This window comes from Malus domestica, chromosome 15 (assembly GCF_042453785.1).
Source record: "Malus domestica chromosome 15, GDT2T_hap1".
NCBI classification, from domain to species: domain Eukaryota; kingdom Viridiplantae; phylum Streptophyta; class Magnoliopsida; order Rosales; family Rosaceae; genus Malus; species Malus domestica.
This window is the reverse complement of record NC_091675.1, coordinates 4,915,433-4,931,410: the sequence shown is the minus strand read 5'-3', so window position 1 is coordinate 4,931,410 and position 15,978 is coordinate 4,915,433. Positions and strand designations below refer to the sequence as shown.

General features: G+C 42.1%; 3 protein-coding genes and 1 pseudogene across 3 annotated transcripts; 1 reads left to right on the top strand and 3 right to left on the bottom strand.

Annotated features, from left to right (window-relative positions):
• Window positions 1–1,790: 1,790 nt before the first annotated feature.
• On the bottom strand, window positions 1,791–3,498 carry LOC103424664 (3-oxo-Delta(4,5)-steroid 5-beta-reductase-like). Its single transcript, XM_008362754.4, has 2 exons — window positions 3,285–3,498; window positions 1,791–3,201 (listed from the first exon to the last, which is right to left on the bottom strand). The coding sequence occupies exons 1-2, from the start codon at window positions 3,321–3,323 to the stop codon at window positions 2,068–2,070; spliced, it is 1,173 nt and encodes a 390-aa protein (XP_008360976.2). The 5' UTR covers window positions 3,324–3,498; the 3' UTR covers window positions 1,791–2,067.
• A 1,537-nt stretch (window positions 3,499–5,035) lies between these two features.
• Window positions 5,036–6,653, bottom strand: LOC103455922 (3-oxo-Delta(4,5)-steroid 5-beta-reductase-like). Its single transcript, XM_008395533.4, has 2 exons — window positions 6,403–6,653; window positions 5,036–6,311 (listed from the first exon to the last, which is right to left on the bottom strand). Exons 1-2 carry the CDS (start codon window positions 6,439–6,441, stop codon window positions 5,178–5,180), a joined length of 1,173 nt encoding a protein of 390 aa, XP_008393755.3. The 5' UTR covers window positions 6,442–6,653; the 3' UTR covers window positions 5,036–5,177.
• Window positions 6,654–9,137: 2,484 nt separating this feature from the next.
• On the bottom strand, window positions 9,138–11,824 carry LOC103455920 (uncharacterized). The gene is made up of 5 exons (XM_008395532.4): window positions 11,156–11,824; window positions 10,581–10,695; window positions 9,826–10,461; window positions 9,547–9,730; window positions 9,138–9,417 (listed from the first exon to the last, which is right to left on the bottom strand). The coding sequence occupies exons 1-5, from the start codon at window positions 11,230–11,232 to the stop codon at window positions 9,392–9,394; spliced, it is 1,038 nt and encodes a 345-aa protein (XP_008393754.2). The 5' UTR covers window positions 11,233–11,824; the 3' UTR covers window positions 9,138–9,391.
• Window positions 11,631–15,381, top strand: LOC103431405 (protein arginine N-methyltransferase 2-like; annotated as a pseudogene).
• Window positions 15,382–15,978: the final 597 nt, after the last annotated feature.

The window sequence follows — 15,978 nt, the reverse complement described above, 5'->3', positions numbered from 1 at the left end:
AAGACGCCACTAAATGTGCTGCCTGATTACAGATTCGGAGAGCAAAAATAAAATCTACTGACCTCAATTGCTTTTGTATACACTTAATATCAAATAGAAGACCTTCAATCACAACGTTTGGTTGAGTGATTCTGCTGATCATATCTACAAGTTCTTTTGAATCCAATTCCACTTGGACATCATCAAACCCTTTATCCAGGCATGCCACCAATCGTGCCCGTATTGCCTCCGCCTTCGCCATAAGACTAGGCTCACAAAGAATGTTACCCACACCTCTTGTCCGCCTTGAAAACTCTAGTAATGACAATACTTGAGTCTCCTTGCAAATTATATGAATGGATAATAATGTAACAAATGTTCTTGTGTTTTTAAATACTCATGATTGGCCCAAGAAAACATCAATAACGTGTTTGTGTCAAGAAACTAAGGGAGAGTTTGTTTGCCTTCACTAACTATCACTGGACTAGATTGGACTAACTATTAGTCCAGTCCGGTGTTTGTTATCATACGGGACTAGTCTTAATGAGACTAGCCCGGACTCGCCTACACTAAAGGCTTCACTAAGAGGTCTTAGTGAGGCCCCCCAAAAACTACAGGATTGCTAGTCCCGTCTCCCTCTTCTGCAAGTAGCGTCGCGCGAACCCGCATGAGTAGCATCAACCCTCATTTCTCCAGTAACCAAACCAAAAAACGGCTATCACAGATCTCCATCGTCTCGTAAACCTAGTGCCCTTTTGGCGTCTGGGTCAATGATTTGAGGTCTTCTGCCATCTGGGTCGACCTGAACGACGGCAAAAACGGGTCTCATGGTGACCCATATTCTTCTGCCGACAGCAATATTGAAAACTTTAGCATAAGTGCAATGACTCTGAGTGATTTTTCTTGACCAACTGTGATTTTCCATAAAATACAGGTACCAAATCTAAAAAAAAAAAGAAAAAAAAATTCAAAGAGAACGATGGGAGAGGGGACAGTATACAGAGGTGAAACGAGAGAAAGAAAAAAAAATGAGGATGGAGAGACTGGTACAAAAAAATGGTGGGGCAAAAATGGGGAGAAAAGGGAAAGAGGAGGGACAGGCGGAGGGACGAAAATGAGGAAAAAGGGGGAGGGGGATGGAGAGGCAGAGTAAAAATGAAGGTAACAGGGATTGGAGAAGTCAAAAAAGGATGATTTTAGAAAGAAAAAAAAGAAAGGAAAATTTGATATATATTAAATTAATATAAAATAATATAATATTACAGTCTTGCTTCTTAGTCCGACACTACACCAAACACTTCACTAAATCAGTCTAGCTTAGTCCATGAAGCTAGTCATGGTTCGGTGCAATAATTGCACCCTACAGGAATCCGTCTTGCGGCTACTCCGGATCCACATCGGTTCAGCTCTTTGCAAATCCACTTTCAATTTAGTCGCTACTCTGATGGTTGCTGGCGAGAGACAACCAGCAGTGGGCTACTTCTCTGTTTTGGTGTAATCATTAAAAAATTTGAATGGTTACAATTAAAAAAAAGTTGTGTATAATCAAGGGCCTAAAGTTGTGCGCTTAGGTCATCTCCAACAAAAAAAGTTAAACATATCTCCGTCCAGAATTATAGTCAGTGGTGGGCTGCTTCTCCGTTTTGTTAGCCGACGCATCGGACTCTCTTGTTGAGTAAATGACTATGGGGCTTTGGTATTAGAGCAGCGGGGTTGCTTAAGCACAACATCTCAATCTGCCAGAAACTATTCCTCCGAGTCAAAACATTACATTTTAAGACCAATTATACCCAATGGAAATTATGTCTTCATTCTCAGTAAAGAAAAACGTTTCATTCTTCAATATCGTAACATAATTTCACCATACAACTGTCATATATAAAATCGTAACACAATTTCGCCAGAGGGGTTACAACCGTCGTAAATATATTATGCACATTTCATTCATAAACTCTCATACTTAAAACACACTAGAGTGTGCTAACTTACACATAGAACATGAACAATAAACCCAAAACAAACACTTCCCCGCACCCAGCAGCACCCAACAACCAACATCACCAATCCACCGATGCCATCATGAACCGATCAAGGCACAATCTTGAAGGATTTCATCTTATCAATCCAGGTAACAAACGAATTCCTCGAGTTTCTAAACCCCACAAACCCATGCTCCTTGCTCTTGTTCACGCTAGAAATCAAACCCTCCCCACCCAGCACTACATCCACAAACCACCACACTCCCACCTCCTCCAGCTTCGTCTCCTTCAGCTCATTCTCCCTCACTATCTCCTCCCATACCCCCTCCTTCCCCTTCATCCGCTCCGCCAACCTCAGCCTCCCGCCTCCCTCATCAATCCCGTACTCCTCTATCCCAAACTGCTCCGCCAGCACCTTCCAGAAATGCTTCCACTTAAACACATCCCCGTTGTTGATGTTAAACGCTTCGTTTTTCGCATACGGGTCCACCGCCGCCCATATGTGATGCTCCGCTATCAGATCAGCATCCGAAGCCACCGAGTACGAATTCCACGCCGCTTTGCTTCCCGGAAACCTCAGCGGCAGCCCCTCGTGCTTGCATATCGCGGCGTAGACGCAGAGCGTGCCGACAATATTCATCATGCTGTAAGGGGAAAACCCGAAAATCATATCGGGCCGGTGCACCGACCAAGTCAGATCCTCTTTCTTCTCCACCTCAGCAAACAAAAGGTCCTCCTGCGTGTAATAGAAATTCGGGGTATCCAGTCGAGGCAGGTCCTCCGTAAACGGCGGATCGTGCGGCTGGATCTTGCCAAACGACTCGAACGGTCCGAGGTAGTGTTTGCCACCGGTCTGGAGGCAGATGTGGCGGAGATTGGGCGCGTTCGGGATGACGGATTCCAAAACGTTGCGCAGCATATTGCCGTTAACCTCGCAGTTCTCCACCTCGGTGGATCGGTTGGCCCATGTGACGTAGAAGATGTGCGTTACGTCCGTTAACGGAGAGAGCTTGGTTTTGGCATCTTCGGGATCGGAGACGTCGCACTGGACGTACTCGATAGGGTGGTCGGCGCTCCAGTTCGGGCGGGGACGGCGCGCAACGCCATAGACCTTCCATGGGCCGCCGGGTGTGTCCGAGAGAGGGAGGATTTCGGCGAGGCTATTGCCGACTATGCCGGTGACGCCGATCACGAGTCCCACGCTCTCGGGAGCTCGCGGCTGTTCGTCTTCATCGGCTTTTTTCTGCAAAAATCAAAATTAAAACGTTAATTAAGCAAAAATTGAAAAATTGAAAGGATCAACGGAGTAGTTGAGATTGTAATTGCCTTGGCGGCGCCAACAGCTCCGGCCCACCACCAGCTCATGGATTTGGATTTGGAGTGGTGAGAGAGAAGACGATGAGATTGGATGGATGAAAGAATTGGGGATTATGGTTTTGGAGTGGAAAGCTGAGGAATGAATGCCAGCCGAGAGTGTAACTGTTAGTCTCTAGTACACCACCTCCTGGAAATTGCGGGTCCAAATTTTCCTTTTAGATATTTTTTACAGAGTTATACGTGTTACTATATAAATAATATAATATATGTATTAAAAAAATAGAAATTATTATTATTACTCTAAAAATCTTATTTTGCACTTCAAATTTTTTATAATTAGAAGAAAAAAATACGCTTTTGAGTAATGTAAAATGAAAATTTTAAAATATTAATAATAATTTTCTAAAATGTTAATAATTTAAAAAATACATAATTTATATAAAAACACGTAATATATCATTTATAAAAATAATTTCGTAGCGGGATCAATAATTGTGCGGGCATGTCATTGCCTCCCTATCGTCTGTCTCTATGTTTTTTGTTTTTTTTTCGGCAAAGTCTTATGTCTCTTTGTTAATAAAATAGGAATCACCTTGGTCGAATGGGTCGATACGTGAAAGCTGATGTAAATTCTTCTTTACACGCAAGTTGTTGGTAGGCGACGTGGTAAAGTTGGTGGCACAGAGGCGTATCAACCAACTTCCCGCGACAATTGGGCCATGGGTGATCGATCCCTGCCTAGGATTTTGGGCTCATTGGGCCTACGTTTGGTTCTTCACTTGGTTAGACCTTAGGCTTTAATCCAATCATTTTTTTGACCTTCTTTGACCGACCCACTATGGTTTCCGTGTCAACAAGGTTCGTTAAGCTAATGGGTTATGTGATTCAAATCGTGATCAAATTAGTTGATTAAGAACCTAAAATCGACTCCTACTAATTACGTTAGATTTGGATTAGAATTTGGGTCCATTTGGGCTACATTGATAGATCTACGTTTGTCTTTGAGAAATGAGGCTTTTGAATGGTAGATTGCTTCCGTTTGTGTTTGGTAACTTCAGAATTAGAAGCATTCAGAAATGTATAATAAATGATGAGAAAAGAGAGCGGAAAAGAAACCTCTAGCAATTCCATTTCTTAAACAAAAAGCTTTTTAGTTAAAAATGATCCCTAAGATTTGTATAACTCATCACTTTGGTCCTTGAAATTTGAAATCAATAGAAATGGTCCTGAGCTTGTTCACCATTAATTATTTTGATCATTCCGTATAAAATTATATTAAATAAGGATCAAAATAACAAAAATATCATCAATTTAATAAACAATGGCCAAATGATTTGACAAAAATTGAAAGTATTTTTTGTCATTTTAGCTTTATTTAATAGAGATTTTTCATAGAATGATCAAAATAATTAATAATAGACAAACTCAGGATTATTTCTATTCATTTCAAATATCATGGAACAAGGTAACGAATTATGCAAATCTCAGTGATCATTATAACTAAAAAGTCTAAACAAAATGGGGTAAAATTTTGGAATTGGTAGTCATTTTCACTATTCTTTTTTTTTTTTTTTGGTTCCTTTTTACTGTTGTCCTTCTAGCATGTTTCAGAAATGTCTACGATCAAGTGAATAGCTCTACTAACTAATGAATCTGATTGAATCAAAAAATATACGTGTAGCTTAATTTATGCAATCCAAAGGCTAGAAAACCATCTAAAAAAACTTGAGGAGAAAAAGATGATGAAGCTCGATAGCACATTCAACAAAGTAACTTTGTATAATTTATTGTGAATTTCAAGTAGAACAAGGGCAAGAAAAACCACAACAAAATCTCTCCATAACCCAAACACCACCATCAACACATTGAGGACAAAATTATTTCAAAACAGTCATCAGTCGATCACGGCACAATCTGGAAAGCCTTCATCTTATCAATCCAAGTAACAAACGAATTCCTGGAATTTCTAAACCCCAAAAACCCATGCTCCTTACTCTTGTTCATGCTGCACAACAACCCTTCTCCGCTCAACCAAACATCCACAAACCACCACACTCCCACCTCCGCCAGCTTCGTCGGCTGCAGCTCGTTCTCCCTCACTATCTCCTCCCACACCTTCTCCTTCCCCTTCATCAGCTCCACCAAGCTCAGCCTCCGGCCTCCCTCATCAATCCCGTACTCCTCTATCCCAAACTGCTCCGCCAGCACCTTCCAGAAATGCTTCCACTTGAACACATCCCCGTTGTTGATATTAAACGCTTCATTTTTCGCATACGGGTCCACCGCCGCCCATATGTGCTGCTCTGCTATCAGATCCGCATCCGACGCCACCGAGTAACAGTTCCACGCCGCTTTGCTTCCCGGAAACTTCAGTGGCCTCCCCTCGTGCTTGCATATCGCGGCGTACACGCACAGCGTGCCAATGATGTTCATCATGCTGTAAGGGGAAAACCCGAATATCGCATCGGGTCGGTGCACCGACCAAGTCAAGTTCTCCTTCTTCGCCGCCTCCGCAAACAGTAAGTCCTCAAGGGTGTAGTAGAAATTCGGGGCATCCAATCGGGGCAGATCCTCCGTAAACGGTGGTTCGTGCGGTTGAATCTTGCCGAACAACTCGAACGGCCCGACGTAGTGTTTGGCCCCGGTCTGGAGGCACACGTGCTGGAGCTTCGGCGCGTTCGGTATAACGGAATTCAGAACGTTGCGCAGCATAACGGCGTTAGCCTCGCAGTTCTCTGCCTCGGTGGATCGGTTGGTCCATGTGACGTAGAAGATGTGCGTTACGTCGGTTAACGGAGAGAGCTTGGTTTTGGCATCGTCGGGATCGGAGATGTCGCATTGGATGTACTCGACAGGGTGGTCGGCGTTCCAGTTGGGGCGGGGACGGCGCGCGACGCCGTATACCTTCCATGGGCCGCCAGGTGTGTCGGAGAGGGGGAGGATCTCGGCGAGGCTGTTGCCGACTATGCCGGTGACACCGATCACGAGACCCACGCTCTGGGGACTTCGCGGCGGTTCCTCTTCATCGAATTTTTTCTGCAAAAATCGGAATAAAAAACGGTATTTAGGAATAAATAAATAAAAATTTGGAAGGGATCGATGCAGGAGGAGTTGTGGTTGTGATTGCCTTAGCAGCGCCTACAGCTCCGGCCCACCACCAGCTCATGATCTTGGATTTGGATTTCTCTGAGAAATTGTAAATTACTTCCACAAATTCTTTGATCGGATTCCTAACCTGGAGTCTTCGATTTACAACATCTCTGCGCCATATACTCACAGAGAATTGCGGTTGGAATTGTCTTTATGCACCGGATGATTAATTGTGCCATGTATTAACACTTCCGTGGAGACTTTATCTTCTTTTGTTCTGATGAGATTAAGGCCCAGCTCCAAGCCCACTCCCAATTATATCAAAACCTAGTTTAGGGTAATTCAAATCTGCGCTCTCGAGTTTTGATGTATGAAAATTGGTCCCTCGAGTCTATATATTAGCAAACTGCATCTCCAAAATTACAAATCGTTGCAACATTGGCCCTTATATGAGGCTGACGGTCTGGCCGGTGAAGCACATAACGAGACTATTTTGGTGTTTTTTGTCAAACGATAGATTTTGTTAGATTAAATGTTAGATAGTCATCGACGGAGTTTAAACACATGCCGTCATGTAAGGGCTCAACATATTTCCTTATATGTGTTATTAAACAACACCTTATGCTAATGAAGATTTAAAATAGAATTGTATAATCATGCAATCAATAATAGTAATCATAAGTTCCTAACTTATATGCTGACTGAGATGCAGTAAACGAACTTATATTCTCTTTCCTCCCCTATATTCTCCTTACATAAAAGGTGAGTAACGAAGCCTCTCAACATTTTGAGGGACGCGGGGCCTTGAAAACTAACGTGATGCCTTATCGAGCTGGTCAAAATCATGCGTTTATGATCTGGCATGTGGCGCATCTTGGTCTTCTGCAAAAAAGCTTGTAGCAGGCAAAATTCCCGCCAATGCCCAAGATGTTCAATCGACTCCTTTGTGGGGGTACGGACCCCTACTTCATGCCCGTACTTCTTATGAATGACGTATATAAAAATTATAATATTTTCTACCTAGATTGCTGTATTTTAATAATATTATTCTCTACTATAAATGAAAAGTAAAAAGATTCGTCGATTGGACTTTCACATTTGATGAAATAAGTACGACAACGACTTTCACAATTGAGGAAATAAGCACGACCCAATATCCTTCTATATAAAAGTTGTAATAATTTCAAATATTTCTTTGCCTATTGGCGGGAAAAGCAAATTACGAAGTTCTATTGAAAGGAATGCATGGGCTGGCCCAAGCCTGCAAGGGGTACAGCCATTCCGTGCAGGGCTTCATTTGAGGCCGACTGGACCCGGTCGCCATTATTGGAGCCTCGTAGGTATTTCCCTCCTTGATTTCTTATGAACTTCGGCCACTCAAATTCCCGATTAATTTGATTATTATTCACTTAAATTTACACTGAATCTTGATCGCTAGTTCCGACCTGCAAACAGCGATGGTGCTTACCAACTTCAATGGAGCTGGAGTCGGATTCGGTACGATTTCAGGAAGCTTATTGGGTTGTAATCCTTATGTGCGATGAGGTCGTGACCAATTCAGTTCGTTTTCTTCAGGATTTGGTGCTGGCTGCGGTTTCGGCGTTGGATGGGGTTTCGGAGGTTGGTTCCTTCTCCCTGTTGATCTTGATTGCATTTTCTAATTCATTTTCGTGAAAATGTTTAATCTTTATAACAATTTGAATCGGACTGTGAATTAGAAGAATTGAAACAGTTTTTTGTGCTTATTTTCGTAGCAGCATAGTTTTGTATTAGTTGGGCATTTCTATAAATTGTTACAAGTTTACAACATACGCATCTAGATGCATATTGTGCAGCCATTAGGCAAATGGTGTCAAAAGTGAATATAATTGCGGTGCTTGAGAAAATAAGAAAAGACTTTCGAAGTGTGTAGTTCGCGTATTGTGACTCCTGAAAGGACCAATTCTCAATGGTTGAAGTATGGATGAGGAGGAGGTGGTGGTGTTCTGATCACCTTATCATCTTCGTGAATCTTGTGTTTTTGTGGTCTTTTAACGGTGTCTCTGTCCTATCTTTAAGAAAATGAAATTTTGTAGCGACTCGTGAAGGGACAGTAAGCAGATGATTTCATTTGGTTCATCCTCTACTTGCTTCTTCACTGTCATATGTAGTTGGGTGAACATTTGTTCAAGACTGACGCGATGTCAATGGAATCCCTTTTTTCTTGGAGGGAGGGCAATTTAACTGAAAGGAATAGTAGGTGGTTCTTCTCCGCTTTCCAGACAGAGTAAGAAATTTCAACGGTGTCAATCTCCCGATTGAAGACGGTTAACCCTGTTCACAAACCTCAGAAGCATGCTAATAGTTGGATGATCATAAATTGAGCAGCTGATGGCACTGCCTTTCGTAGTCAGTATCATTCATCTGGGGTCACATGCCAGGGCATAGACTTCGGCAAGAAGGAACATGATGATGCTGTACAGAAAAGCAACCAGGACATTCGTGCCTCGCTATGGCTCTTCATCACGCCATTTCCTCATCATTTTCGTGTCTGAACTCATTACTGCAGACCCAACTAACGTCGCCACGCAAGCCAGCGACGACTTAGGGTGCCAATGTAGAGAAAAAGGGGAGGATTGTTTGATGTATGCAATACTTCAATTGAGTTTCTAGAATATCTTTCTCTCGATTCCAAATGAACGCTGCTTCTACCTTGGACAAGTGTGTGTTGGTCATATCGAAAGTAAGACGAACAAATTATATTACAAGATGCAGTAGCACATTGCGAATATCTTTCGGCTTACGACTTTCTCTGATATTGCTTGTAGTATAATACAAGAGAGTTTTCCCTCCTTCAAAGGTATCAAAATTGGAGGAGGAAAACAGAAAAACAAAAGTGGAATCCTTTCAAGGTTCTCTAGGGTTGTGCTCTCCGCTTGGCACTTCAACAATGTGTGAAAATAAAGTATTCATTTGAACACAATATTCCTACTTCTATGTCCATCGATTGACAGATTTCTCCTTGCGCTGTCGTGATCTACCACAGCTCAGATCGCACGCAATGCAATTAAAACTGCAAAGAACGAAAATGCCAAACTCATGAATACAAACATTTAGCTGGATAAGCAACGCATAAAAGCTATTCGGACAACATTCATGTCCAAACTGCATCTCAACATTGGCAGGGTTTTGTGAAGCTTACCAATCAAGAAAAGGAGAATAACAATCCAAAGAGCTATGCGGGCAGGCCAACTATATTGCATGTGGTACTGAGACCTTTGAAGTTGTCTTTGAATAGCTCCGTACCAGCCATACAATGGTTTATCGTAACATTCATCGCAACTATCCAAACAACTCTTATTTTTTTCAAAGCAAGCATTGACGCCCTAAACGGAAAACAAGAATTTTAATCATTAGTAACACAATGCCAAGGATGTAAGGTCTCGTAGTAAATTAAATCAAAGGAGTAAAGCATACATACCCTGGTCAACTGAGTAGATGGCAACAATGCAGCATCAGCGTCTTCATGACGGTCCACTGCCTTCCACTTCCTAAAACCATTCTTTGACCACTTCAACTTTGATGCGGTTTCCATGGAACTGAGAAACCCAGACATACTTGGAATCTTTCGTACAGGATGCTCAACCATCATAGCAGAAGAACTTGGTACGTATCCATCGTCGAAAACTGCAATCTTCAAGGCACCAATGTCAGCACTAGCGCTAGCTGTCCTCCTATGCCCATGTGGTTTCTCCTCCCTAGTCTTCTGGGAGCCCCGCTCGTTTGAACCACATGAGTTCTTCGAACTACCTGGTGCCGTATCTCCATCTGTCACTCGTGGGTTTTCAGAATCCCTGTCGTTACCCTTGGCAATAACTTTCTCTTCAGATGCAGATGGCCCAGAAAGAAAAAACGCTAGTTCATTGCACTCCCCTTCATCCAAACGCACCCAAGGTTGAGTAGCCTTGCCCTCAGAAAGGGCAGCCTCCTTTAACGATTTTTCAATTTTGGAAACCTGCTCCTCGATGGCAACAATGAATTGATGGTGCCTGTCTCTTGCGTCTTCACATGACCTTCTCGCATAACTTGACCTGACTGCTCGTACAAACTCCTCCAACTGCATTGCCACCAAAATTTCAAACAATTATTCACTACACTGATACGGGCGTAATACCAATTCATAATGTAGCCTAAAGGGCAACAGCCATAGCTGAGGGGGCATAGAAAGAAGAGGACCTGCCATTTGGTAGTTCCAAGAGTTGTACGAAGATCCCTGCCAAGTTCCTCGGGATCCCACATACTGGAAGCGTCTTTCCTGGCGTGGATCCATGTTCGATGTGTAGATTCCATCCTTCAGAACCACATAAAAAACAAATTAACATACCATTTACAACAAAAACTTATCATCCTCAGCATTCAATGCACATTGCATTTGAAGAACAAGAGCAGACAAAAACCCCAATTCCCCAATTCGGGTTTTAAAAGCAAACACATCCGGATAAACACGATTACTCAATGGGTTTAGGAACAAATTGTAAATGTTGACGAAATGTGGAGGAAAACAATAGAACATTAAATCGTAATTCATGAATTCTAATTAATTGGGACCAAAACGAAAAAAAATCTGCTGAACGTTGCCCAAAGATGGGATTTGATTCAAATGAGCTGGAAGCTATCAAATTACAGATGCAATTCAAAATTGCAATAAACGTAGAAACATTGAAACTTTATTTGGAAAAAAGTACAAATTGATGGACAAATGTAAAATTGGAGCCCAAGGAGTAACAGAGCCGAACAATGAGAAATGCTACCTGTCGGCGGAATCTTGAACTTCCTCGGCCGCCGGGAAAAATGGATCTTTCTCCCACCGATCAAAACCTGACGTCATTAGTTAATCACCCCAAATTTACAAACAAATTACCAGCCAAATTTGTGTTATTCAAACAATACAAATGAACCCTAGCTCGATCAATGATTAAATAAGAAACGAATTCGAGTGCAAAATTGACAGTGGAAGCATATAGAAATGAGAAATAGACAAAGAGGGTAAAAGGACAAATTGGGTAAGGAGAGATTCCGTTATTTCAGCGATGCAATTTGGATTTGCAGGTGACAAGATTTGGGTTGGGGAAGAGAGAGAGAGAGAGAGAGAGAGAGAGAGGCGTTAAATAAGAAGGTGCGAATATATAAACAACGATTTTTTGTATTTTTTATAAAATGCTGAGGACTGTCGCGGGTTTATGGGAAACTCCGCGAATAATTGGAGTTTCTAGAAATCCCAGGACGATGTCGTTTGATGCAGTTCAGCAGAGTTTTGGAGAGGGGTCAAAATTGGTCGATTGGATGGCGATGGTGATGCGCCACCGCGTCCGTGGATTGTGTTCCATCGACGACTGCCTTGGCGTTTATGATTCCTACTTCTATAGTTTGACAATTTTATTGACTATTTCCTTTTTCTCTCAAATCGTTTTCCTTGCCCATTTTTCTATTGAAGAATGATTTTATAAGGACTTGAATTGAATTCATTCTTTTCTACTTAAAAAACAACAATGAGTTGTCCGTGTTTGAGTAGGTTGGTTCTAATTTATGACTATTAATGCATTGTGAATTTTACACGTATCAATGTATACGATACTTTACATGCTATATAGGTGATTAGTCTTAACGTTGTTTTTGTTTTACTAGTTGTACAAATTGCTTCGCTTAAGCCTAATGTCTAATTGAATGTGAGTTGAATTTGTATACTACAAACTTAATGTCAGTGTAAATAGATGAGAAGTGATTTTCGTATATTAATTTTCTCTTAATGCACACTTTTGTTTATTTATGATTTTTTATTGAATAAACCAAACATAATAGATGAACAAAATAATCAGGGTGGCATTTCTAAAATAGAACTTAATGGTATTAGCGTGTGTCAACTTGTCATGCGCTTCAACATAACGAAACCTTCACAGTTAAAGTATGAAACATCTGCTCCGCCTTGTACCCACGTGCATTGTCAAGTAAATGAGGTTGCCTGCCGCCTAGCTTACTGTGCTCTTCATTTTGGCCATAATTGTACTTGGTTTGAAGAACATCCATATCTTATTTTTGATCTTTCGTTGGAGGGAATGTTGTTTGTAATGTGTAGTGTTTGCTGCCCGCCTTTGTAGCTTCTTCTTCTTCTACATTTAGAGTATGCTTATATTTTCACCAAACATTTATTAACGGTCCACTTGTTTTCCACCCCCATTGATGCTCTCTCTACCCAGCAAAATTGTAGTTTCCAATTGTAGCTTCCAACTGCTGAATTAAATAAGAGACGAATTTTTTTTTTTTTTTTTTTGTGTTTCTTTATTTATTTATGATAAGTGGAGTGCCCACTTGAATATTGATATTTAAATTTTTTTTATCTATTTTTAGCCAATAGTCTTTTTGAATGATAGATTTTTTAGTAAATTACATAGTAGCCCCTCAGGTTTGAGGTCAATTACAATCACATACAACAACTTTAAAACATTTCACTTTCATACATCCAGTACCATTTTATTTCAAAATAACACCTCCGTTAGATTTTTCATCCATTAGTCTGTTAAATGCTGACGTGGCTGCCACGTGACAAAAAATAATTTTTTAATTTTTTTTTTTAAATCTAATCTTTTAAATATAATAAATAAATAACCTGAAAGTTTTACCCGCAACCCCCAAAACCAGAAACCAATTAATCCCAAACCCACCTCCCCATTAATCTCCCCAGAAACCCAGCGCAGCAACCTCCTCCCCCCCCCACCCCCCAACGAACCATTCCCGTCAAATCCCCCTTCCCCCCGACGACCCACTCCCGTCAAATCCCACCCCCTCCCCGACGACCCACTCCCGTTAAATCCCCCTTCCCCCGACGACCCACTCCCTTCAAATCCCACCCTCACCCCCCGACGACCCACTCCCGTTAAATCCTCCTTCCCCCGATGACCCACTTCCGTTAAATCCCCCTTCCCCCGACGACCCACTCCCGTCAAATCCCAACCCCCCCCCGACGACCCACTCCCGTTAAATCCCCCTTCCCCCGACGACCCACTCCCGTCAAATCCCAACCCCCCCCCCCCCCCGACGACCCACTCTCGTTAAATCCCCCTCTCCGACGAGATGGGTTTTTTTTTCACCTTTTCTTTTCTGGGTTGCAGATACTGGGTGCGGAGGAGGAGGTGGAGGATGGGTGCACGGTGGGTTTGGGGAAGACGAGAAGGAGGAGAAAGGGGGTGCGTTGCAGGGAAGATGAAGATGTGGGGTTTTTTATTTTCTCTCTTTTTTCTTTCTGGGTTGCAGGTTGGGCTTGGGTGGGGGTGGGGGAGATGGGAAGATGGGTGCGCGAAGGAGGTGGAGGATGGGTGGGAGTGGTTTTGGATTTGGGTTATAGGGAGGGAGGACGGATTGGGAAGATGAAGGAGATGGGGTTTCGGTGGGGTATAGGTTGGGGGAATATGGGAGCGGGGAAGAAGAAGGTTGAGGGTTTTTTTTTTTTTTTTTAAATTTTTTTAATAGGGTTATATTATAATATTTTTAATTAATAAAAAATTATTTTTTTTACCACGTGGCAGCCACATTAGCACAAATGTGGCAACCACGTCAGCATTTAACAGACTAGTGGATGGAAAATCTAACGTATGTGTTATTTTGAAATAAAATGGTACTGGATGTATGAAAGTGAAATGTTTTAAAGTTGTTGTATGGGGTTGTAATTGACCTCAAACCTGAGGGGCTACTATGTAATTTACTCTAGATTTTTCAATATGTTTAAAAGATGGTTCGGTACACCACAATTAATTATACAAATTGTGGGACACTTGAAATTTTTTTTGTTTAATCACTTGTGTAATTATATGTGGTCCATTGTTCTGTGTTCCGAGCATACTTAAAAATCTCTCATTTTGAAGTTTTGAGGGTTAAAATTGGAAGTTCAAATTTTGTTGGATGAGAAAGGCACAAATGCTGCCTTATGAACATTGACCAGGGTTTTGACCAACACTGTACAGTGAGAGCATTTGGGTGAAGGCGCGCAAACCCAGTAAACGACCCGTTTACAAGTCTAATGTGAGTTGAATATTAGGCATTCAAGCTGAATTGGTACTCGGAACGATTGCGAGGAGGGAGAAGAAGGACGAGGATAGCGATGGCGATTATTTGGAAGACAGAGTTAGCTTTAGTGAGGATAAGCTGATGGACTCGAATTGTAAGGCGGTGATGATGGCCTGGGAGCATCCGTTAATGGAGGCACACGCGAAAGCGGTTTGTTCCGGAGGTGGCCATGTGTTGAATATTGGATTCGGAATGGGGCTTGTGGATACAGCCACTCAGAAATACTCCCCGGCTTCGCATACCAAACCATCGTTGAGGCTCACCCGGAGGTTCATCAGCGTATGATTCAAACCGGTTGGGCGCAGAAGGATAATGTGAACATAATATTCGGTCGATGGCAGGATGTGCTACCTCAGCTTAAATCTTATGATGGTGGCTGAAGAAGAAATGAGCTAATTCAATTGGCTATTTAAGCTTCAATTTGTGTGAATTTATGAACTGTTGGGTTCATTTGTGCAGGGATTTTCTTTGACACCTACGGAGAGTACTAGGAAGACTTGAGAGAGTTCCACCAGCATCTTCCCAAGTTATTGAAGCCAAGCGGGATCTATTCGTTCTTCAATGGCCCTTGCGGAGGTAATGCGTTCTTCCATGTCGTTTGCTGTCACTTGGTTTCACTAGAGCTTCAGAATTTGGGTTATTCTACACAGTTCATTCCATTGCCTGTTAAGGATTGTTTAGGAGAACAAGTTTGGGAAGGTGTCAAACAAAAGTATTGGCAGCTCGATACTTATTACCTCCCAGTTTGACAGTCTGTAGAGGATACGGAATGATAGTTGGACTTTGTTTTAGTTTATATTTTAGCTTTTTCGTTATTGTAACTTCAAGTTGTTTCATTGTGATTGATTTCATGATGATTGCATTGGAGACAGCTCCTTGAATTTCTAGTTATATGATGATTTTTTTTTAAATTTCCGTATGTCACTTTTGTTGTTGTTTTTCTCCGCCGTGTAAGTTTATCTTACATTGCCGGTCCCAAGCCCGGATAAAGGATGAGGGGGAGGGCGTCAGGTAGTCGACAGCCGGCATTCCATGATCACGTCGAATCCTTATGAAAATGAATCCAGAACGAAATCGCGCTAAAGCTAGGGCGTCACCCGTAAGTGGCGCGCTGTGTGGCCTGAGCACAGTGATAAGTGAGCAAGGGTCGCTGTATCTCCATCGGCACCCGGATGCAGTGTTAAATGAGCAAGGGGGCTATAGAAACTTCTTTTCGAACGACTCCACTCAAAGTTGTTTGGGAGCATATGCTCCTATCAACTTTACACGGGACACACAAAAGAAGTACTTTGATCCTATTAGACGGGGAAGGGTGAAGAAGCTAGGACAGAAGGGTAGAGTTCAAGAGAGCAAAATGCGTTTAGGAACGTGGAATATAGGAACCTTGACGGGAAAATCTATGGAAGTAGTAGAAGTTATGGTGAGGAGAAGGATAAATATTATGTGCCTACAAGAAACTAAGTGGGTTGGTAGTAAGGCAAATGATCTAGAAAACTCAGGGTTTAAACTATGGTAT